The sequence below is a fragment of the Dermacentor albipictus genome, chromosome 4 (genome assembly GCF_038994185.2).
Source record: "Dermacentor albipictus isolate Rhodes 1998 colony chromosome 4, USDA_Dalb.pri_finalv2, whole genome shotgun sequence".
Lineage (NCBI taxonomy): Eukaryota > Metazoa > Arthropoda > Arachnida > Ixodida > Ixodidae > Dermacentor > Dermacentor albipictus.
In genome coordinates, this window is record NC_091824.1 from 120,370,561 (window position 1) to 120,396,190 (window position 25,630).

Consider the following 25,630-nt stretch of genomic DNA (forward strand, 5'->3'; position numbering starts at 1 on the left):
AGAAATATAAAAGGAAGAATCGGCAACTCCTGCCACCACATGCATGTTTCACTCTGTGCAGCAACAAAGGCCCGTATTTACGGCGCTCTATAGAGGCCTCCTATGCTGTTAGCTATGGGAGGCGTATAATCTCAACCAGCCGACTACCACATGTTCCGGAGAGAAGGAGAGGAAAAAAACAAACACACATGCATAGACAAAAGAGAACCTGTGAAGGCGCGCGGAGAGCATTGAGGCTGTGAGAAGCTACGTCTGCACGAAACCGTCAGAGTCGGGTCGAATCAGCTTGACGGGCGGCCCAAAACCGATCGTCAGGTTCCAGTGGCGTAGCCAGAAATTTTGTTCGGGGGGGGCTACGCCACTGGCCCAATACATATATATATATATATCCATATACATATATATATATATATATATATATATATATATATATATATATATATATATATATATATATATATATATATATATATATATATATATATATATACACATCTGCACGTTGCAGCTCAGCCTCCACCTTAAGAGGAAGCTTTAGCTCGGGTGCTCCCATTTAAGTACATGTAGCAGGGGAATTCGTTTTTCCCTGCAACCACTTCACCAAATTTGAGGAGGTTTGTTGCATTTAAAAGAAAAAGTTTAATTCTAGTGACTACTGGTTTCGAATTTTTCATTTAGGTGGTCAATTATTTATTTAAAATTGGCCAAAATTGAAAATCTTCAGAAAACGAAACTATCAAGAATAAATCTCCGTGACTCAACAATGAAAAATGATATCACAATTCTGTGAATTGCATCTAATAGTACATCTACAGCGGACAAAATAGATATGCTACACATGAATCTCAAAAAAATTTAGTATTGTGGAAATACGGCTTTTGCAGAACCCTTGTACACAACGTAACCAATTCACGTAAGATACAAATTGACATAACAAATTTGTTTGCTTTGACTGTTATAATAAATGCCATTTACAGAACCACAATATCTGTTCTTCATGCATAGCTATTAGTTTGTAAACGTCGTGCTTCTATTTTTTCAAACTTTCGAATTTTTCAAAATATTTTAAACAAAATTCAGGCCCTAAATCGAAGTTCTGTTTCCAACAGACACTAGGATTTAACTTTCTGTAACTTCCAAGACCGGGCCAAAACGATGGTTTTGGCCCGGTCTTGGAATGCCTTTGCAACGTCCTTTGAACCGTTTGCTCCAACGCTTCACAGTCTTTCTTTCTTTCTTTCTTTATTGGTTTATTTATTTAATGAAATGAAGTGTTCAACGTACACGGCAGTCATATGGTGATTAATTTCTGTTTTGGAAACACCTTCAGCTGTGAAAAAACTTCGCGGCACCGGGCTGTTCAACTTTTGAAGTGTCCATTATGTGACGCAACCATATTTAACCCAGAGTATGAGAGCATTAAAGAACATTTATCTTCACACCTGCGTGTCACTTTTTGTAAATGAGACATGCCGTTCTCCTACGCGCATGCCTCGCAGATAGTGAACCGAACCATTATTGCGTGGTTAGGGTATGCTCACTTTCATTTGACTCGCCCTCTTACATTAGAAATGCAAAGATACAATGGGATATACAAATGCAAAAATACGGCTTGATAAAGGACAAAAAGTGTCACTGGAAACAAAGTTCACTGCATGTATACACAAAACCTCGCAACAAGATATTTAGGTATACGTATAAGTCTCCAATGAGTCTATGTACGTAAGAAGAAGTAACTGTATATAATGCGTCAAAAAAGGCAAATAAACATGTTGCACAATCATAGGTTCACAGAATCCTAGATTCCGCACCCATTCCATCCACTCCCCCCGATGTATTGCGCGCGACGGAAGGCGGCGCGCTTGCTCCCCGCTTTTCTCCTTTGCGCACACAAGACTGAGCCACCATCGTCAGCTCACCCATTCCACCTCCCCTCTCACGCTTTCACTCGCACATACAGCATGCAGCGCGTGGTCACGATGTTATCACCTTTGGACTTTATACGAAACATGAGGGCGATGGCAGGAATGCGCCTGGAGTGTCCATATAATTGCTTTCGCAATAATATAATAAACGTATCCGGCAACTGAAGCGTCCCGTCGCCCATTACTTTCCGCAAAAGAAGTATCAAAATCGAACTTTCACCATGCGACAATTCGCTGCGCTGCAATAATGTATTTTTTTCTGTGAGGCGGAGGCACCGAAATGAAAAAAAAACCGCATAGGAAAGTATGTTGGCCAGAATCGAATGCCTACTTCGGGCACCTAATGGGGCTACGGAAGGAATACCGAAGAAAACATGAGACGCTTGGTCCACTGAGAACCATACGCATACTGCTCAGTATCCTACAGCGGCGAAACAAGATTTTCCGGAAAGGCTCCGCTCAAGGAATGCGGTGCAATCCTTCGAGTCCCCACAGTGATGGCGGCGAGCGACCATTTTTTTTTTTTTTTCTCGTCTGCTAGCCAGAAGGCGTCCAAAACTCTGTCAGGTGAAAATCCACTCGGCCAGAGCAAACCGAACGCGCACCGAAGTGCATCGCACGGTGGTCGGGGCCATACGAGAAAAACGTATGCGCTCTGGCTGGCTCTGGCAGCCCGCTGGTAGGGTAGCGAGAACAAAAAAAAAAAAAGAAGAGGCTCATTGTGTTTTCGCGAATAAAAGTCAAAGTAGGAAAAATAAATGAGAACGTAGTCACTTTGGCTGGCTTTAGTGTGTTGACATGGATGTTCTGGCGTAGGTTAAAAAAAACGTTGATATCTTTTTTATGTGACATGACGGCACAAATGAACCACCCCAACGCTTCGTCTCATTGTACCTCGCTGCCTACTTTGTCAACTCGTCTGCTAGTGTGTTGATTTGGCTTGTCTCGTTGTATGTTCCGATGTAAGACTTTAGAAAAGTCAATAGACCTTTGGCGTCAAATGTTTATAACAACATTAAACCCACAAAGTTCCGCAATTGAAAATCTAAAGCACAACTTTGGAAATGTCAATGCGCCTTTCACATCAAGAGCTTATGAGATTTATACCCATAAAGTTTCGCAATTGATATCCATGCGCTCCATAGATTCCGTGGCCTCAGCGAGATGCCGCGGCGAGCCCGCTCACCATCAAAGCGCCCTTGAAACTTTGTGCTCGGATGGGACTGCTTGGCGTTATGTGACTCCCGGTGTATGGGCGTTGCCACGAAATCCAGCCCGAGTTTGCAATCTTCGCGGTTAAATGTCTTATCGAGCGTCAAAAAGACATTCTAGACAAAATCCAGAGTGATTTCCGGCGCCGGGGGTCGCTTTGGTCGGCGGTGCGTGGACAGCACGAAAAAATTTCGGGGGGGGCTGAAGCCCCATAAGCCCCCCCCCCTGGCTACGCCCCTGTCAGGTTCACGTAAACGTTGTAGCGGGTCGGGCCTCGAGCGAGCTTCGAGGTGAGTTCGGTCAACCCGCCTGCAAGAGATGAGTTGACTTGCCCAAGCCGCTTGGCAAAATTCGTGTAAATAAGGTCGGGGCAAGCTGGATGAGGTCGACTTCTGACTTGACCCGTTATCGTAGAGTTCATATAACCGAAGCTAGAACAAGCGCCGGTGGCTTAAGCGTTGGTTTTTGCATGTGTACATTGCCCTTCTGCGCATCACGATGCGCGTTTAACCGGTAGGAATTCACTCTCAGACAACCGGCTAATGAGCAACTGTAGAATATGAACACAAAGGGAAGATATTAATTAAGTCGAGCTAGATTGAAAGATTAGGTTTCTGTAATAACGAATGCGCCATTCGTAGCGAGAACAGAGCTTTTGTAATCGAGAAAATGTCGAAAATGGGAAAGTTGCAGTGGCGTCACCTGTTGTGGACTGTGGTGGTACCTCTAATGTGACGTCAGAAAGAGGTCGCGCTGAGATTGCGGCGTCAACTCATCTGTTTTGGCGCGGGTGGTTCAAATTGAGAAGCAGCAGCGGTACCTTCTGCGGCAATTTTTTGCGCAACGAAGTGACACATTGTCACACAGAAAACGATGACAGACTTCTAGACTAACAATCTATCGATCTAGTCCGACTTACTGTTTTCCTTTAGTGTCGCTTTAAATATGTACCGACAAATACCTTCAAAGCTGTAGGAACACTAAAACGCGTTCTTCGCACATGAAAAAGATTACAGGTGTCAAGTATAAGGGCTAGAAAACGTAAGATATTTTAATTTGATACTAAAGCATGTTTCGTTGCGCTTATCTAGTGTCATCGGTGTTATCGTGACACCATGATACAGTGCAAAATTTGTTCACGTCTTTAGCAATAAGGCGATGATATAATAACGTTGCGAAAGAGAGGAAGAAGCGGCGGAACCTACGCGTTTGTGTGAATCGGTGGTAAGAGAAGCTTCCTGTGATGTTCATTGTAATGGATTCTCTTATGTACAATTAACACTCCTCACTGAAAGCACGTTATGGCTCCATTTTGTTCGCTTCTTTTTCCACACTCGGCTGCTTCTGTTGCCGATGTCTTCACTTCCTGCCTCCTCCCGTTCTTATCTATTCGGCCACATACTGAATAGCACATGCCCGTTGGGTGAACGTTGATCAAGAATGTTCACAATATCCAGTAGCACGTGCCCAGCTGCAAAAACCTGGCGCCCCAAGTTGTCCATTCGGACAGATACACAGTGAGCCAAGTTGTTGTAAACTCTGCAACACAGCTGACTACAGCCAACAAACAGCATTCACAGAATCAGGGGAAGAGGCAATGAAAGGTTTGCTTCAACAAAAAAAGAAATCAATAAGTGCTTCGCGAGTGTTTCCTGGCTGAGCTCGCGTGTTTTAGCCCACAGTGATTGCAAGCACAGAGCAAGCCAATGTATCCGTGACGTCATAACGCATCCACCACCTCTCGGATACCGACACCGAAATAGTCAGCACAAGCAGTAAAAAAAAAATTATATTACTCTAAGTTAATTAATTAGGGAGCTTTGACGCTTGACAGCACTGTTTCCGTGGAGCTTAGAGGACTTGATCCTCCATTTAACGCATGAAAAAGAAAGAGAAATATTTTTTTTAAGTATTATGTCGCTACTCCTTTAACATTTCAGCACAAGCGCTCCTTTTTTCTTTTCTTTTCTTTCGCTGGGATTTGATTATGTAGATGTGTCCGCCAGACCCGTCAGCTGCTGGCGCTAGTGGATATGCTTTCTTCCTTTAGGCGAAGCTGCCTATTTTCTGACGCAACCTTGCGAATTAGAGTTGAATTTTCCCTGTTTATGCCTGCCGGCCGCTGTACACGCGTATTCGTCCAGGATAAAGGTCTTTCGCTGCGGGGCGAATTTCGAAAGCGAGAGCCTGGATTTCGAGAACGACACGACCTCTCCGTGGCTCTTTGCCGATGTACTGTACATATTTGTCTGGCACTACGGGATTTGATATGCGCGACATTTTCAAACAGCGAATGCAATGAAAAGAGCCGTAAGCTTTTTTTTAAAGGGAGAAGCAAGCGTCTGCGCCCACATTTTTTAGTCCACGCCAGAAGCGTTATAACGAGGCCCCAAAGAACGAAAGTGTACAAAACTCGTTTCTTATGACCACCATATAGTAACCTTGTGCCGTAATTATAGGGAACTACGGAAATATGGGACTCAAAGTTAGCAGACGCCATAGGCCAGACTTGCAAAAGAAGTGGCAAAGCGTGCACAAGATACTTTCGGCTTTCGGGTATCGCAAAGCCCTCTGGAGGCGCCATTTATAAATATAACTATTATCTCAAACCGCGGCGTACGCATCTTTGCTTTCAAGTGCTGGCAACAACGGTGGGTCTTACGTAATACTTCGGCAGTCATTTATTGTTCACGTGTTTGTTAAATAAACAGCCGATTACTACAACTACAGTGGCGACGTCTCCTGTCGATTTCTGAAGTAGCCTGTCGCAGAGCACCCAGTTGGTGCCTTTCGTTTCGTGTTGTTTGTTTCTCTGGGCTCCGTCTGACGTCCGCTGGTGCACTGAGGCTTGTGTACTCGTGGCCTCCGCGATCAGCTCCGGCGGCGTGCTAATCGCGGAGGCCACGGTGTACTACACGCTCTGGCTGAAATATGCGGCGGTGTGGCCAGTGTCTTCCGTTCTTGACTTTATTAACGCGAAAGCCTTAGATGACTCACAGGTAGAAAAATTGCGATGTCCGGCGTTATAGCACCGAAATTCGTAGGGAGTCTAGCCCTCGACCTTTGGTGGGAGTCGAACTTTTGGTGTTAATTAGGACGAATCAGGCCATGAATTTCCTTACAAGAAAGCGTGAAGCCGAGGCGAAGAAGAAGCGTCAGCACGACCTGTGGTTTTAATTATTATTATTATTTGTTTTGCACACATATACACATATACACAGGTAACAGGAAAGGGATAGCGAGGAGCAGGCTGGCAACTGCCACCGGAAGGGGCACAACGCCTGCCTACTCTTCTGAAGGGAGGCGACAGCAACACAGAAATGGAAGATAGGAAGGAGGGGAGGAAAAAGGAAAAAGGAAAGGAGAGCAACAGGACAACTCTAAAGAACAAAGTAGAACACTGAAACAGGACAAATCTAAAGACTAAAGTAGAACTCTGCAGCCGGAATTAAAGTGACGCCGCGTCGAACAGCCTCCACAATTATCAACCACGTCCATGGCTAGTTCGCTATGCGGCTGATTGTGTTCTCCACGATGAGACGCCAAGTGAAGCTGCACGTAATCACCGTTTCACGTAATCACCTGCACGTAATCACCGGTTCACAATATACACTACAAGGTGTTTGAACCCGCCACCTCCCATCTTCGAAGGAAGAAGCGTTAGGGTACAGTATACTGATCCCACACAGTAGGGCCGGGCACTAAAGGTCACGCTACAACTGAATGTCGGATGTTCATGCTACAAACGTGAACCTAAGTTAGTTAGGTCTATAAAGGTTAGTAGGGCGCGATGGGCCTGATCACGTTTAGATGCACAGCCACTGGGGTATAAACATTCCTCGAGTGTCGCACACCGCAGACCAAGGAGATGATAGTTTCTCACTAGTGACATGCGCTGCGCACTGAAAGCGGGACACTCAAGTATAAGGTGCTGAAGTGTCTCGTAACAGCCACAAGACGTACACAATGGACTTTCCGCACGCCCTTGTCTGTATAAACGTTCGTGCGCGTTCACGCAACCAACCCTCAGCTTGAGCAGTTGTGCTCTAGCGCGACGAGGCAAGCCTCGACCACGAACACGGGGCGGGAACGTTCCATTTGCGACGCGCTGATCTGGATGCTGCTTGAGTAGGTGGCGACGAATCAACAGACGAGCGTCATCAAGCTTGCACGTAATTTCTGGGCAGTCACAGTTGTTATGAACGCAACTTGAAGCGAGCCGATCAGCCTCTTCATTGCCGGCGATTCCTACGTGTGAAGGTATCCATTGAGCAACGAGACATACCCCACGTGATGTAATTTTGCTCGCAGAGTCATTAATGCTGCGCACAAGTGGACAATCAAGCTCACTGCGTTGTAACCTGCTAAGGGCAGCACGGGAGTCCGTAAAGATGACAACCTTCGATGTAATTAACTCCTCTTGCACGTATTTTAGTGCAACATTAATCGCTGCTAGTTCCGCAGTTGTTGACGAAGTTGGATGAGGTATTTGAAAGATACGTCGTACTTCTGTTGAAGGGCAGTAAAAAGCTGCAGAGGCGCCTTGACCGTCGTTGTGTACAGATGCATCCGTGAAAACTTGAAGATAATCTGGAAACTTTTCGAACAAGTGAGACTGAGCCAATTGAAATGTTGCCGAAACAGCCATATCAGACTTTTTGTGCATGTCAGGGATTTAATTTGTCAGGGTTTTAATTAAGGTAAAGGTAATTAATGCACTCGAACCAACGACCCTTGGTGGGAGAAAACAAGTAATAGAAGTAGTGACGCGACATAGTGACGCGACATATCGACTTAAGTGACGACTTAAGTGACGCGACATATCGTATCGGCCACCACAACCAGACGTGACCTTGTGTGCAGCCGACTTAATCGGCACCCGACCGTAAGCAGCTTACGTTGCAGGTTACTCGACAAGAACGAAATCGTCGGCAATGTGCGATAGGTGACAATTTGTGGAGGTTGCGTATCATACAGCAGAAAAATTGTCTGGTGGCGAAGCCGCCAACAAGATTTGATTTCGCCTCACTTGATTGCTCTTGAGATGCCGTTCGCGTATACAGAGAGAAAAAAAAGATAAGAAATGATGATTAAAAGGGAAGTTTAACAGGTTTCATTACATCCTCATTGATTTGAATAAACTATATTTATTAACGGAGACGGGTTAGGTACGCAGTTGTTAGATATGCATCGCATATTTGTTCTCAACATCAATTTGGTGTACCCCGTTGTTAAACATTCAGTTCAGTACGCTCATTTTTTAAAATTTAATTTATTATACCCTAAAGGCCTGTAAATGCTTTACAAGGGGGAGTGGGTTGCAAGTAATATCAGCAATTACACGAGAAAAACAATACAACATAAGAAGTACAATTGGACAAATAATTCGGCAGGAAAACAATGAATAGGGGAAAAAAGAAGCTGTTACAAAAAATATTAGATATGCAGGTACATGAAACCGCATCATAGTAAGTAATGTTGTCTAAGACGTCACGAAACAAGGAATTATCGCTGATGGGCACAATGTTTCACTGTAGTGACGTCCGAGGCACGAGTGACTTGGAAAATGCATTTGTGCAGCAAGACGGAACGCGAACCTTGTAGGAATGATTCGAACGAATTCGACGAGAGTTAAAACACAACTTAGGCGAGCACAAACATATTTCTGTATTACGGCTGCTTAATGGCCAATAAGGCTGCAACAAAATTTAACTTAATTTGGTTTAATCTAAGCAGCGAACCTGGTGCCGTGTCAGACAGACAAACAGGCAAGGAACTTTATCGATTCATCCTGAGAGGCTCCGATGCCCCTTTTCAGGGAGGTGATGAAGCCTAGTGTCGCTGATTTCTTTTCGTTTCCACAACAGTCTCTCCGGGTGCATCAGAACGTTTTCCGTCTCCTTGCGGCCACGGAGATGTCTCCACATCTCCACGCTTCTTTAAGCTAGTTGATACACTTCCCATGACCGAGTTTCATAAAACGAAATTCTATATGTTTCACGTATGGCGTGCCGCCGATGCCACGTAGTTAGTATAGGATTCTATGGACCGGCTGGTCTGCCGGGAGGCGCGCCCCCTCTACGGGTCCCGCTAATTTCCCGTCTTCGCGCAGACGCCGTGGCGCGGCCGACATTATTGCGGCTGGCTATCTCAGGCATTCGTGTTCCGTAAGCGTACAAGCAGATAGCATTTCCTCCGCGAGCGTCTGTCAGTTGTCTCCACTCCCAGGGGAACCCGCTTTGGGTGACACACCTGGAAAGTGTCTCGGCTATGTATACAGCTTTGCATGCAATACGCAGGCAAGACGGCCGTGTGGCGCTCTTGAGTCGGGCGAAATGAGACATGGGGATGCGTCCTCCAATGGGTGCTGCGAGAAATGCTATAGAAACATGTTATTTATTTATTTATTTATTTATTTATTTATTTATTTATTTATTTGCTACATACTGCCGACCTGGGTGTCAGGCCTTCGGCAGGAGTGGGTATACATATGAAACAATACAAGAATAAATGATCGATACAAGGGTACAAAATTTCCTTATCAACAGCATCCTAACATAGCGCGTAACAGCACTCTTATACATAATCTTTTCTACCCCGAAGACAGCTGAGGGACGTAATTAATTTCTTTCCTTATTATTGACTGGTATGTTATATACGAACTTGAAAACCACCTGTGTGTGTGTGTGTGTGTGTGCGTGTGTGTGCGTGTGTGTGCGTGTGCGTGCGTGTGTGTGTGTGTGTGTGTGTGCGCACACACACACACACACACACACACACACACACACACACACACATTTAGGTGCATACTCCGCGCGCGCGCGGAGAATGCACCTAAATGTAAGCAAAAATGCTTGTGTACTTAGATTTAGGTGCACTTTAAAGAACCTCACGCGGTGTAAATTATTCCGGAGTCCCCCACTGCAGCGTAATCACACCGCGATTTTGGCACCTAAATTCTCGGGATTAAATATAATTTTTAAAATTAACCGACTCCTAATGTTCCTTACCTGTCGCAAAAAAAGTTCTTCTTGTTATAAATACACAGACGAAGGCGTAACACCGCGTGGTAGCTGGCACATTGATGCTGCGTCATGCTCTTCGCGGGTGTTCTGTGACGATCGACGCGACGGATGAGTTCGAATTTGTGTCGACCTTCACAAATGCGGGCGGCAGTAATGTGCTTGAACCACTTCCATAATGTGCCGCATGCATACGACTCTGAGCGAATGTGAAGAGTACTAAATGCAATGCGCGAATTGCGTAGCTAGGGTACAGGCAGGCGACCACCAGCGGTATACAGTTCGCTGCCACAACTGTCGGCAGCAGGCGCGGACTTGCCGGCATTTCATAATTATGTCACGTGGTATAGGGACGGCGAAGAACGACACGGTGCCAATACTGTGAGTTACACATTTTAACTCTTTATTGGACGAAATTGTTCCCAGTAAAACAACGATGCACCCGCCGTAATTGCTCAGTGGCTATGGTGTTAGGCTGCTGAGCACGAGGTCGCGGGATCGAATCCCGGCCACGGCGGCCGCATTTCGATGGGGGCGAAATGCGAAAACACCCGTGTACTTAGATTTAGGTGCACGTTAAAGAACCCCAGGTGGTCAAAATTTCGGGAGTCCCCCACTACGGCGTGCCTCATAATCAGAAAGTGGTTTTGGCACGTGAAACCCCACATATTATAACAACGCTGAATTGCACAACGATAGCGGCGATCCAAGTCGGCGATCGTCGAAAATCAGATCTGGGAGTCAAGCGCGTTGGCTTTTTATACGTGACTCGTCGAACGTACAAGCGTAATGGCTGCTGCCTTCCAGAAAGTACTGCACAATTTGTGTCGCGCAAACAGTCTGATTACACCAGGTTCGGCGACAACATAAACAGATAGAATCAACGATAACATTCGAATAAGTGCCAATTGTGCAGGTGCGTCTTGCGCTGAGTGATAACTTGTAAATTGATAGCGAGCGTAATGCAGTCCCCGAAAAAAGGATAAAAAAGTACGTGCACCTGTCAACAACAACAACAACAACAACGAGCTGCCTTGCAACTTAGAGTCTCAGACTAGCCTGATGGAAAAACGGTGACGCATTTTTGTGTCTATAGTGTCCCGGAAAGCGCCACTCGCGAGGAACCGACAGTGACAGCCAGGAATCAACAAACATAACCACCTAAACCATCTTCCGCATCCCCCTTCCCACCCACATTTCGTTCTTTCTTTTTTTTTTTCGAAGCTGGCAGTCTGCAGTGTGCTGTGAAGTTTTGTCCAACATCTCTGCTATATATGTGCCAGACCACAGCGCCTTTCAAACTTCATCTCATTCCCCTACACGGGGGTGAAGATATGCTGGCATCTACCGAATTTTTTTTTTCTGCAGCAGACATCTACATTTAGAAGCGCGTGATAACCAAAATTTTTGTATAAGGTTAATCTATTGACCTTCCTGTACTGTCTTCTGTTGGTTGCCATCGACTGACACGCAAACAATTAAACACAATTCGGGCAGAGGCAATGCATAGATTCAAAACTTAATCTCTCAGACTGATTAGTGACACATTTTTGTATCTTTTTCTCGTGTGAAATTGGGGGAAAATACTAAATGCATACTTACATTGTATAACTCTACATTGTATGTATGTATGTATGTATGTATGTATGTATGTATCTATGTATGTATGTATGTATGTATGTATGTATGTACGTACGTATGTATGTATGTATGTATGTATGTATGTATGTATGTATGTATGTATGTATGTATGTATGTATGTATGTATGTATGTATGTATGTATGTATGTATGTATGTATGTATGTATGTATGTATGTATGTATGGAGAGACAGACATAAGAAAGGGGAAAAGGCAGGGAGGTTAACCGGGTATAGATCCGGTTTGCTACCCTATGCTGGGGAGAGAGGGCTGGAAGGTAAAGTGGTAGCAAAGTAGAGATAAACAAAGAAAGGAGCATAGACGTACAATCACAGTGAAGTATGAACCCGCCGGAATGACGTTTTGGATTCGTCGTATATAATGTATGTATCTATATTCCAACTGCATAATATTTTTTTTCACGCTGTTACGTGTAATCTACTTCTCTGACTATAAATTCATAACAGGCTTTATCAAATGTCCCGCATTTTCTTTCCCTGTGATGACGTCATCGCGACGCTGCCAAAGAAGCAACGCGCCGACGTCCGTCAGTGCTTGTACCAGCTTTCTCCGTTTACTGCTTCACTCTTTGCCGACCATGCTGATATTTCATTACGCTCACTGCACAAGATTTTCGCGAAATTCATCAGGGATTATTGAAACAATCAGCAAAGTTTCGTTCTTACTACTGCGGAATTGAAATTATTCTTTCAGAATATCCGCGAAATGCGTTATTTTTAGATAATTTTAAATGTCAGATAGCCGGCCGTCCAGCGGGAATATTCCGAGATCGCTTTAAGAATACGAAGCATTGGGGGGGGGGGGGGATAATGTATAGCGATTTCTATTCCAATGCTATTCCTTTTCGCGCTTCCTCAGTGGCAAGAGTGCCGCTCCGTCCCAGTTATCGCTGTGATCGGCCGACCACGAATGGTGGATGATAGGAATGGAATAGAATTGAGCCAATGAAATCGCTGCATTGTAAAGAACTCGCGCATCTTTTCAGACAGACAGACAGACAGACAGACAGACAGACAGACAGACAGACAGACAGACAGACAGACAGACAGACAGACAGACAGACAGACAGACAGACAGACAGACAGACAGACAGACAGACAGACAGACAGACAGACAGACAGACAGACAGACAGACAGACAGACAGACAGACAGACAGACAGACAGACAGACAGACAGACAGACAGACAGACAGACAGACAGACAGACAGACAGACAGACAGACAGACAGACAGACAGACAGACAGACAGACAGACAGACAGACAGACAGACAGACAGACAGACAGACAGACAGACAGACAGACAGACAGACAGACAGACAGACAGACAGACAGACAGACAGACAGACAGACAGACAGACAGACAGACAGACAGACAGACAGACAGACAGACAGACAGACAGACAGACAGACAGACAGACAGACAGACAGACAGACAGACAGACAGACAGACAGACAGACAGACAGACAGACAGACAGACAGACAGACAGACAGACAGACAGACAGACAGACAGACAGACAGACAGACAGACAGACAGACAGACAGACAGACAGACAGACAGACAGACAGACAGACAGACAGACAGACAGACAGACAGACAGACAGACAGACAGACAGACAGACAGACAGACAGACAGACAGACAGACAGACAGACAGACAGACAGACAGACAGACAGACAGACAGACAGACAGACAGACAGACAGACAGACAGACAGACAGACAGACAGACAGACAGACAGACAGACAGACAGACAGACAGACAGACAGACAGACAGACAGACAGACAGACAGACAGACAGACAGACAGACAGACAGACAGACAGACAGACAGACAGACAGACAGACAGACAGACAGACAGACAGACAGACAGACAGACAGACAGACAGACAGACAGACAGACAGACAGACAGACAGACAGACAGACAGACAGACAGACAGACAGACAGACAGACAGACAGACAGACAGACAGACAGACAGACAGACAGACAGACAGACAGACAGACAGACAGACAGACAGACAGACAGACAGACAGACAGACAGACAGACAGACAGACAGACAGACAGACAGACAGACAGACAGACAGACAGACAGACAGACAGACAGACAGACAGACAGACAGACAGACAGACAGACAGACAGACAGACAGACAGACAGACAGACAGACAGACAGACAGACAGACAGACAGACAGACAGACAGACAGACAGACAGACAGATAGACAGATAGACAGATAGATAGATAGATAGATAGATAGATAGATAGATAGATAGATAGATAGATAGATCAAAATTGGCGCCTTCACTCGAGTAATTAAATAGTTTGTTAGTTAATTAATCTAGTTTAATTATCGATAGTTTAATTGCGAAAGAAAGTCTTCCGGGTACAGTACGTCACTGATGACCGAATACCATTGGTTGCGTCCTTGTATATTCTATATTCTGTTTTTAAGAGCTTGCTGGCTAACGTTAGCTGGGACACCCTCATCTCAGTTTACCGTACCCTTAGTCTTTGGAGCAAGTAATTTCTTAATTTCCAAAAGGCTTCTTTTTCTCCATACGTGCACACGCTTATTGGCTTATCCAACGCTGTGATCACGTGGCACGGTGAGGGAGTGACAACTTTACTGCGTCACTGACTCGAAGAACCCGAAACGGTTACACGCTCGACGCGAATGGCATTTCAGCCATATAGGTCGCGAGCGAATAGTGAGAAATCTGCGATAAAAAAGAAAAAAAAAAGAACGTCGTGTACATCGTCGAAAGTTCGAAATCCGCACGTTATGCAGTCTCCCCCCTCCTTTCTTTTCTTTTTTTTTACCCACCACATTCCTTTCGAGTACACCGCGAATGACGTAGCTGCGCAGGTATACATCGTCGTGCCAGAGAGACGTACGTGATCCCCGCAGGAGTCTAAATGCTTACAAAAGAGGAAACGGGAGACGTCGATGGGCAATGAGTAAGAAGTGCATGCCTCGGCGGGTTTACTCACCCTATTGTCGATCGTTTCTGCCAAGTCATAACGATATTGAAGAACATCCCACGGTCGGCATGCGCGTTCTGGGGGGGCCACGCTATATGTGGACGTCCCCTAGGCTCACAGAAAGGCCGATTGCCCGATTCCCAGAGGGCAGCACCGCACAGAAAAAGGTTTTATCGCTCGTTGTCAGGGAACTGCCCTCGCTGTCAGCGAGTGCGATTGAGGAACATAATGAGCGAGACTATAGTTGCAGCCGAGCCGATTTAAGAGCGCGCGCGAGAAAGGTGCTGTAACCGTTGTATATTTTGCGTAATTTATGAGAGAACCCGACGTAGCAAGTTGGATTACAGAGTGTCTTCCCTGTTTAATGACGCATGTTCTTCGCGCGCAATTTATTTTCGTGCACATTGTGCCGCTGCCAGTGGACTGCGCGCGTTATCGCACGGATGAGTAGTCATATCGCCTCGCAAGCCTGGACAATATTCCGTGAGATGAACTGTCAGTGCCATTCGGTTCTCTCGGATATCTCAAACGGAATTCAAGACTTTGTTTTTATCATTGACGAGCGATGCATGAATGGACCGCATATACAGCACCTAACTTCAATACAGGCAGCAGAGGCGTGTTCGCAGCAAACATAATGTCAAATATGCCGCAGCTTTGTATATGTATACGTTCGTGAATGAATTCTCGGGTTTTACGTGCCAAAACCACGATTTGATTATGAGGCACGCCGTATACTGAAGGACTGCGGATTAATTTTGACCACCAGGGGATCTTTAACGTGTCCCCAACGCCCGGGACACGGGCGTTTTTGCATTTTAACCCCTGTTGAAATGCGGCCGCCGCGGCCGGGATTTGATCCCGCGACCTCGTGCTTAGCAGCGCAGCACAGTACAGCCGCTGAATCACCGCGGAAGGTAATGTATGCGTTCACCTTGTGGTGGTATAGGCGTTAGATAGCGTGCGTAGTTTGGTTACGGAGTGCGTTCTGATAACGGCCGTTGATAGCAGCCTGATAGCAACAGCGGAGGTTCAATGCTGTTATGTTTGCAGCCGCTCCAAAATGAGAATAATAATATATTTAATGACACTATTTAAATGCTTGAATCGGCAGAATTCGCACTTATATTTCAGGTCAGAAACGTGACACGTTAGTGATACGGTAACAAAGAGCTTATGATTACATTGTAATAAGCACTATTCCACAAACAAAAGTAGTTATCAGGTGATGATAATCAGCTGTGTTGGTCATATATACTCTCTCTCTCTCTCTCTCTCTTGTTTTCCGTATCGCTTTCTGAGCTGTAGTTGTTCGCTCCCATGTGTTGTGATATTCCAGTGTCAGTTCAACTACCTGGGAAACCTCCGCTGAAAGGACTTTCACGAGGACAATCGGGAAAACGGAACAATATGTGTTCGCCCTCGTCTTTTTCGGCCGCCTAATAGTGGACGAAGCACGCCGAATACGAACAAGCCACCAAAGAAAGAAAGTCCACAGCACTTACGTGTTGTAGGTGCCGCGACCCATAGTGATACCAGATTCCTTCGTTAACTTCCTGGTCGACGATCCCGTGGTCGGTGTTAGCCGGGCTTGGCGAGGCCGCTTACTTCGAAACTTGGCGCGCGGCCGCGCAGGTCATGCACGGACCTGGCAGTTGTGGAACAGGACCGTTATGCGGAACGGTGTGGATGAGCGTCCCGTTACGGGACGCTTTCTTTCGGCCACCGTTTCGAACGGTGCGACTAACGGGCTTCCAGAAGGGAGGGAAAAACCTCCGCGACTCTGCGCTTGCAATAAAAGGGGTAGGAAAACATGATTGATCAAGAGGACTAGGCGTTTGCTTCGTGTGGGCCCGCCCGGCAGTCTGATACGTCGCCGTCAAGTGCCGCGCCTGCGCGGCTTTCTGTTATCGCGGCGGGCTCTCAACGGACTTCCAACGCCGATAAAAAGGGCCCAGACTACCGCTGTATACGACCTTCTGTGGGAGAATATACGCACAGCGGAAAACACACCTGTGGTGCACCGGCATACGTACCTACGTACGTGTGCGTGCGTCGGCCAAAGCACTGTATATTCAAAACTATCCTTCCGCTTCGCATCGTCATCATCAGCAGCCTATTTTATGTCCACTGAAGGACGAAGGCCTTTCCCTGCCATCTCCAATTACCCATTTCCTGCGCCGAGCGATTCTAGCTAGCGCCTGCGAATTTCGTAATTTCATCGTCCCACCTAGTCTTCTGCCGTTCTCTACTGCGCTTACGCGTCCTCTTGGCACCCATTCTGTAACCATAATGGTCCACCGGTTATCTAACCTACGCATTAGATGACCTGCCCAGCTCCATTTTTTTCCCTCTTAATGTCAAATAGAATATCGGCTATACCCGTTTGCTCTCTGATCCACACCGCTATCTTCCTGTCTTTTAACGTTATGTCTAACATTCTTTGTTCCGTCGCTCATTGCGCGGCCCTTGTTTTCAAGCTTCTTTGTCAGTCTACAGGTTTCTGCCCCATATGTCAACACCGGTAGAATGCATTGATTGTACACCTTTCATTTTAATCATAATGGTAAGCTTCCAGTCAGGATCTAACAACGTCTGCCGTATGCACTCCAACCCATTTTTATTCTTCTGTGGATTTCCTTCTCATGATCAGCGTTCCCTGTGAGTAATTGAACTATAGATAAACGTGCTCCTTCACAGACTCTAAAGGCTGACTGGCGATTCCCATGCCCGGCTATTCATCATTATCTTTGTCTTCTGCATATTAATATTCCCATCCATTCTTACACTCGCTCTGTAAAGGTCCTCAAGTATTTGTTGTAACTCGTCTCCAGTGTTGCTGAACAGGACCTAGTCATCTGCAAACCGAAGATTGCTGAGATATCCGCCGTTGATCCTTACTCCTAAGCCCTCCCAGTTTAATAGCTTGAATAGTTCTTCCAAGCACGCAGTGAGTAGCATGGGAGAGATTGCGCCTGCTTGTCTGACCCCTTTCTTTATAGGTATTTCCCTACTTTTCTTATGAAGAATTATGGTAGCTGTGGAATCTCTGTAGATATTTTCCAAGCTATTTACGCAAGCAGCCTGTACTCATTGGATGAATATACTCCTTGATTACGTAATGCCTCTATGACTGGTGGTAGCTCTACTGAATCAAGTGTCTTTTCGTAATCTATGAAAGCCATATAGAGAGGCTGATTGTACTCTGCGGATTTCTCGATTAGCTGATTAATGACATGGATGTTATAAATTCTAGAGTATCCTTTCCTGAAGCCAGCCTTTTCCTTTGGTTGACATAAGCCTAGTGTTGCCCGTATTCTATTGGAAATTATCTTGGTGAATATTTTATGTAATATTGCAAGTAAGCTAAGGGGCCTATATTTTTTCCATTCTTTAACGCCTCCCTTTTTGTGGATTAGTATAATGTTTGCATTGTTCCATCTCTCTGGGACTTTCGAAGTCAATAGACTCTTCGTATAGAGAGCCGCCAGTTTTTCAAGCGCTCTGCCTCCTCCATGATGCAACCTTGATATGCAACCTTGACATGCAACCTTGATAAAAACACTGTTATTCAATTTTCTCCTGCCACTTTTCCCCGTTTCATGTCTTGCAAGACCCTTTTAACCTCATAATTAGTTATAGGAGTCTCTGCAACCTGTTAATTACTGCTTTGAATGGAGGTATCCTGGCTCCTCTGGGCACTGTACAGGTCACTATAGAATTATTTCGCTGCTTTTACTATATCTTCGAGATTGCTGATGATATTACCCTGCTTATCTTTAGGTACATGCATACATCTTTTTTCTCATATGCCAAGTTTCCTTCTCACATATTTCATGGTACGTCCATTTTTTACTGCTTCCTTCGTCTTTCTCACGTTATATCTTCGAATATCCGTTACTTTCTCCTTGTTGATCAGTTTTTACACTTCCGCGAATTCTGTCTCATCTCGTGAGTTGGACGCTTTCATTCTTTGTGGTTTCTTTATTAGGTCCTTTGTTACTTGGGAGAGCTTGCTTACTGGTTGCTATGGTGCCTTAACTCCCACTTCAATTGCTGCCTCTGAAGCTAGCCGAGATACGGCTTCATTCATTATCTCTATGTCATCTTCGTCGTTCTGTTCTAAGGCTGCATATTTGTTTGCAAGTAGCAGACTGAACTGGTCTGCTTTTACCCTTACTGCATCTAGCTTGGCCTGTTTCTTCCTGACCAATTTTACTCTTTCTCTCTTCAAATTGAGGTGGATCCTACACCTCACCAACCTATGATCACTGTACTTTACCTAACACTTCAACATCCTTCACTATGCTGGGATTGGCAGAAAATATGAAATCTATTTAATTTCTTGTTTCACAATTAGGGCTTTACCAGGTCAACTTTCTGCTGCTACGCATCCCTAAGAAGGTGTTCATTATTCGCAGTTTATTCTTTTCCGCGAATTCTACCAGCATTTCACCTCTGGCGTTCCTACAATCGACGCCGTAGCTTCCAATTGGTTGTTCACCAGCCTGCATTTTCCCACTTTTGCATTGAAGTCACCCATTAGAACAGTATACTGAGCGTGCACTTTTCTCATGGCTAATTCCACATGTTCATAAAACTGATCTACTCCATCATCATCGTGACTTGATGTTGGAGCGTAGGTTTGAACTACCTTTAATCTATACCTCTTACTAAGTTTGGTTATGACTACTGCTGCCCCCTAATTAATGCTGTAGAATTCGACAATGTTGCCCACCATGTGCTTATGGTTTAGGAATCCTACCCCGCATTGCTTCTTATCTGGGAGACCTCTATAGCAGAGGGCATGGTCGCTAGTCAGCACTGTATAAGCCTCACCAGTTCTTCTAATCTCACTAAAGCCAGTGATATCCCAAATCATGGCTGAGTTCCTCAAAGAGTCCTGCTAAGCTAGCCTCACTCGACAGGGCTCGGGTGTAAATGGTTGTCAGGATCAGGTTTCTATTGGCGGCCTGTCGGGGTCCAGAGATTCTTAGCACCCTCTGCTGCGTTGCAGGTGTGACCGTCGCCTTGGTCACGTGCTCCGCAGCTGCTGGGGACCGAGGGCCATTGGTTGATCTAATGAGTCATATTTAGTTCTAGTAGATAAACATAAGTACCCCAGAAAGTGGATGGGAAAACGGCGCCTGTGGTGGCTCACTTGGTAAGAGCATCGCACCCGTAATGCGAAGACGTGGGTTCGTGCTCCACCTACGGCCATTTGTTGTTTCATCCACTTTCATTTCCATTCATTTATAATTTCTTTAATTCAATTAATAAGTATATGTAAATTTTCCTATGCTGTCCTTATATATATATATATATATATATATATATATATATATATATATATATATATATATATATATATATATATATATATATATATATATATATATATATATAGTAAGCGTGTATTGACGCTGCGGTATGAGAACGGGTCTGTTTGATGAGACAGAAATGCTCGACTTTGATGAAAAAAAGTGCATGGAGATGTTAGCGTGGATCATGGCCTTGGTTGCTTGTGCTACTACATATCAATGCAAAAGTTGAGGTGACACACACTGTGAACATATGCACACACGTGCTACATATTCGCGTTAAACCTACTCTCTGTATCTATTCCGTTGCCCCCAGTAAGGCCAGAAGCGTGCGGGTCAAAAGCATGTCTCAATTTGACATACGAGTCGCGATTCAAAAGAAGTACGACCTTCAGAGCCCGTCTCTGAAGGAGATGTTAGTTACACACAAAAAGTGTGGATAAAGCTCACGACAAAGATTAGACTAATGAAGAGGGAGTGTGCGCGCATGTGTATGTGCGTGTTCTACACCCATCACATGATAGGTGGCAAGGAAAAACATGAAGCAACGTGGTGAACACGATATGCTCTGGAACGACCCTTGCAAGGAACTGTCGTTGGGCATTAAAAGAAAGATAAAAGAAGGAGTGTGTAGAGATCTGTGCAAAGAAGCGAGTGCGGACGAGAGTTTTCTGAAGCAGGAACTTGAAATATCCGACTAACGGTTTCCAAGAAACGGTGCAATATCGCGCGCAGAAGAGCGATAAAATCCAGTGATAAAACTCTCGAAGGGTCACACCGCAGACAGTTTCGTCTCGTGACTACGGAAGTCGTAAGCTATTCGCAGCGCACACAAGACCATAGATTGAAAATAACGTGCGCACGGTCTCTCAAGAGGCATGCAATGTTTCACGCTTGGCTTGGAGTGACTCAATCAAGACTCGCACGCCTAATCAGCGCGAAAATACCGTTGGATCATCGGCTGGCTAGGCCCTTATCACCGAGCGTACTTGGTTTAGAAATAGATAAGCCGGCACCTGGTGGAACAAATTGAGTGACTTCGAACAATGACGTACATATACAAGCTTTGTTTCTGCGTGCTTTTCCTTTGTATAGCGGTCTCGTGTTTGTGGACGGTTGCTGATAACGAAGGACAGCGCCGTACGCGCGGACCTGGAACCGCAAACGCACCTCGCAGCCATGGCGCCTGCGCTGAATGCGAGTCGGCCTCAGGCGAAGCCGCAGGCGCCACACCGTATTTACGCAGATGCTGATTGCGAAACAGGTCATCTTCTCTCGAATGCCGCGGCGGCGAATCGCGTTGAACGATCTCTGCTTCCGTTTGCCTGCGCTGTCTGGGTACACTTCCTTGTCCAGATGTATGTACGCGTTTCCACTAGCGCTGGGCGACTGGTCGATCGACGTTACGATTACTCGGTTAATGGCTCAGTGTTGACCGGCGAAGAACACTTCGGCCAAATAAACCAATCATGGTTCTGCGTGAGCGGGTAATTTCCGCGTTCAGGCATGCAAACCAGTGTTTGGTAATCGGGGTTTCTGGCGATTGCCAACTTACTTTTATCTTCTGCAGCAGCTATCGCGTACTCTTTCGTAAGGTACCGGGAATGAGGAACAACGAGGTAGTTTTTTTTTTCAACGCCAGGTACTAGGCGCACACTCTATTTCAACACGTACACAGAAAACTGCTAGGTAATGCAAAACGTAAGTTTTGGTTTTCTTAAGCGGTTAATTAGGCGGTTCATTATTAGCTTATAGAAAGTAGCGATTAAGCTTATTAGAAATTTTAATAGACTCCCCACCCTAGTTTCCAGCGTTTTCCGCACTGTTCGTAACCGGTAAAACACGTGACCTGCCCAGCTCCAATATTTCGTCTTATTAGGTCAACTGCAATGTCATCTGCTCTCATTTATTTTCTAATGCATAGTTATGTCATTCTACCCGCCATGGTTGCTCAGTGGCTATGGTGTTGGGCTGCTGAGCACGAGGTCGCGGGATCGAATCCCGGCCACGGCGGCCGCATTTCGATGGGGGCGAAATGCGAAAACACCGTGTGCTTAGATTTAGGCGCACGTTAAAGAACCCCAGGTGGTCAAAATTTCCGGAGCCCTCCACTACGGCGTGCCTCATAATCAGAAAGTGGTTTTGGCACGTAAAACCCCAAATATTATTATTATTATTCTGTCATTTTATTGCTATTAGATCCACTGTCACCGCAGGGTGTTTTAAGCTGCCCTGCTATGACAAAATATATTTTGCAACAGAAGAAATAACTACTAAAACATGCACATGCTGTAGAATTGAGCTAAATGCACTCATAGCACAGAAATCATGAACGCGCTATTCAGTTGGCCGTTTCCCTTTCGAAAAGTCCGCTCGACACGGAATACGTTGTACTTGCCGTCTGTCGTTCATGTAACATCTTCCCCACGACATCAACTGCGCGCCAACGGCAAATTACGAATTACCTGAAATTCCCTGAAAAGCCTGTACACAAAACACATTCCATGTTAGCAGCTACTGCACAAGAGCGACAGATGTAATAGTTCTGCGGAAACCCGCAAGGGGGAGAGAAGTAATTATTAAAGGGAAAATGAAACATCCACCCAGTCGTATGGTTTTCCTGTATGGGCTCATTTTGTAGCAAATGCTACGACCGGATGGATGTGCTGTTTTCCCTTTATTAATTACTTTTCTCGACCTTGCGGGTTTCCGCAACACTATTACGTCGATCTCTTGCCTTTGCTTCATGTAGTTGTTGACAAGTTCGACTTCGCCCTGCCATCTGCTAGCCGCCTGGTTAGCTCAGATGGTAGAGCGGCTGCCCCGGAAAGGCGGTGGTCCCGGGTTGGAGTCCCGGACCAGGACGAATTTTTCTTCAACTGCGAGGCTTTTCTTTCGAGGAACCCGTATGGGTTTCCTTTGTAGCAATTGCTACGACTGGGTGGATGTCTAATTTTCCTTTTATTAAGAGTGACAGAGGTGACGAACACGAGCGAGGCGACGGACGAAACCTTGTAGGTAATTTCGACGCTGGTACACGCTTCCTGGCTGGAGCCAATTAGTGGCTTTCGCTACGCTGGAGATGGGACAATGAGCTTAGAATGGTGACAGCCTTCTGCAGGTATCAGATACCAAGGAATAACAGCGTCGACGTGCCAGCGAGGGCAAATTCCTCTTGCGGGAAGCTATGCAATTTTTGCGTCCGCTGCCCCTTTCGTCGAGTTTGGGATGTCAAGCGCCTAAACAGCCATCGGCTTCTCTACGGACCTGAAAACACTGACCCCCCCTCCACATCGACGTCCCGTGCCTAAGCAAGCGCGCGTCGAAAGTAGTGGACACAGTTATCATCTCTAGCATTGTCCGTGGAACTGTCATATAGTGATGGGTCGACTCGTCTTTCGAGTCGACCCATGATGTAGATCCTTGTGATAGATCATGTATCAGATGTAGATCTACATCAGATGTAGGATATCACAAGGATGTACATCAGATGTAGACCCTTGTGATATACTGGCATGCGTCAACCCTGGGGGATTGGGCAGGAACCGGATTGGTGAAAGCAAAGTGAAAAATATGGGGTCAACATTATATAATAGGTAAGTTAGAATCGAAAGATGGATATTTGAGAGCCTTCATTTATGAAAATGGGGATTCTACCATAACCACAAGAATAAAACTATTTAACTTCGATTAAGGTGAAAGAAAAGGAGGCTTAAGATTTTATATTCAGAGTTTAAATCTCATTGATCCTAAAAGAATATCTTGAATGGCAGCGTTAACCTTCCCGTCACCATGCCCACGTCTAGAGGCACCCAAAGTACATTTTGAACAGTTAAGTCTAACCCAAGAAGGCGGAGTGACGTTTCTAACGTTTGCTTTCTTAAGCTCATAAATCGTCGACAAAACATATTTTTTAAATGTTCTATGGCCTCATCTTCCTTACACATATGACAAATCGGTGAGGGTACCAGACCAGTCATGAATAAATAAAAGTTTCAAGAAATGCGACAGCGGAGCGTACTAATCTGGATTGACATAGATTACTTTTCTAGGGGTGCAGTAAGTTTGCTTAAAATGCGCGGACTTTGTTATAGATGGTACAGAGAATTCTCGCGCCATCATTTGCCTCCGAAATCTTGCAGCTATGATCGAGGATGACGTAGGGAAATATTGAATGGCTGGGCCAAGTATCGGGGGGACGCTTTCGCCAAATAATCTGCCGTTTCACTTAGAACTAGACCAGTGTGCCCATGTACCCGGACTAAACGGATATTAGTTAAGTGTTGAGGTGCTAATGATTTAAACACCCGCAAAACCTGGGATTCATTAGGTGCTGTTAGAGAACTACGCAAGTACAAAGAATCGGTTACAATGATTACATAATCTGTTGATGGGCTTCATTTACGAAGGGCCAGTACTACCACTAAAAATTCTGCAAGAAATATCGGTGCAAAGTCTGGAAGCAGCAGCGAAAATGGCCCATCGAGAACGGGGCTGAGTATACCAATACCACATTTTTCTTCGTTCTGCGTGGCATCAGTCACTACGACCACATTTGTTTGGGATTTCATTAAATTATTCTGTAAAGCATCACTTAACATTCCTTAAGGTAGGTGCTTTTCCTTAGTTTGAAAAATATTGTCAAAGTGTATGTGAAAAGAATTTTCCCTGTCGCAAGTGGGTTTTGCCTCTGATTTTAATTTTTCAACTGATCGAGAAGCGTTTGTACAAAATTAGGTTGAGGTGTATGGAATAGAGGCCAATTTACATCGAAAAGCATACTAGGCTGAGAAATCAACACTGTTTGGCAACGTCTTATTGGTGATTCGTACGCCTTTACAAAAGTTTGTACAGCAAGTATACACAAAACCGAGTTACAAGAGAATGAATTCTTGCTTCTAGATACATAACAGTATTTGCTACAAATTTAGGTAGCCTTGAACACAGTCTTAATGCCTGCGTTTCTAGAACAAGAGGGCACAGCTTATAGGTAGGCGTCTGAGAGTATGATACGTACCCGAACTCCAAGACAGGGCGTACATACACACGGTAGATTGATAACAAAGTGACATTGCGTATTTCTGATCGACTGTTGCTCAGTCTACGTAATAACCCCACCGATCGAACGCCCTTTGCTGCAATGTAATTTATGTGCGTACGCCACGAAAGAGCAGGGCTGCCTGAGAACGTCGATCGTTGTTGTTGTTGTTGCCTGGAAACATGGCTCGTACCTACGAGGGGGATTGGCCACATTGGATTGATCGAGAAGTACGCCCAAAAGGGGTAAAGGCAAACATTCAAAACGAAGCATCTGGCAACTAAATGGTAACACAAATTTTGAGAGAGCCTATACTTAAACTTAGGGGAAAAAATAATTTAAAGTCCGTTGCTGTTAGCACCAAGTCAAGAGCGAGTGAGTTACTTCTTTCTTTCTTTTTCAGATTTTGATATCACGCTAGCAAATGAAAACGTGTTTGTGGTGTTCGGTTAGATAAGCGGGGCG

General features: G+C 45.3%; 2 protein-coding genes across 3 annotated transcripts in view; one reads left to right on the forward strand and one right to left on the reverse strand.

Moving 5' to 3' along the window:
* The window catches only part of LOC135916042 (uncharacterized), a 95,276-nt gene extending 78,555 nt beyond the window's left edge, over positions 1-16,721 (reverse strand). The window contains exon 1 of one of the 2 annotated variants that reach the window (XM_065449255.1): positions 16,312-16,721. In XM_065449255.1, the coding sequence (XP_065305327.1) occupies positions 16,312-16,334 (23 nt within the window). In that variant the 5' untranslated portion in view covers positions 16,335-16,721. Of the gene's footprint in view, positions 1-14,815; positions 14,936-16,311 lie in introns of those variants that run through there. The other variant, XM_065449253.1, reaches the window with a different exon arrangement.
* LOC135916041 (carnitine O-palmitoyltransferase 1, liver isoform-like) overlaps positions 1-25,630 on the forward strand; it is a 137,507-nt gene that overhangs the window by 66,791 nt on the left and 45,086 nt on the right. The gene's annotated exons all lie outside the window — the stretch shown is intronic.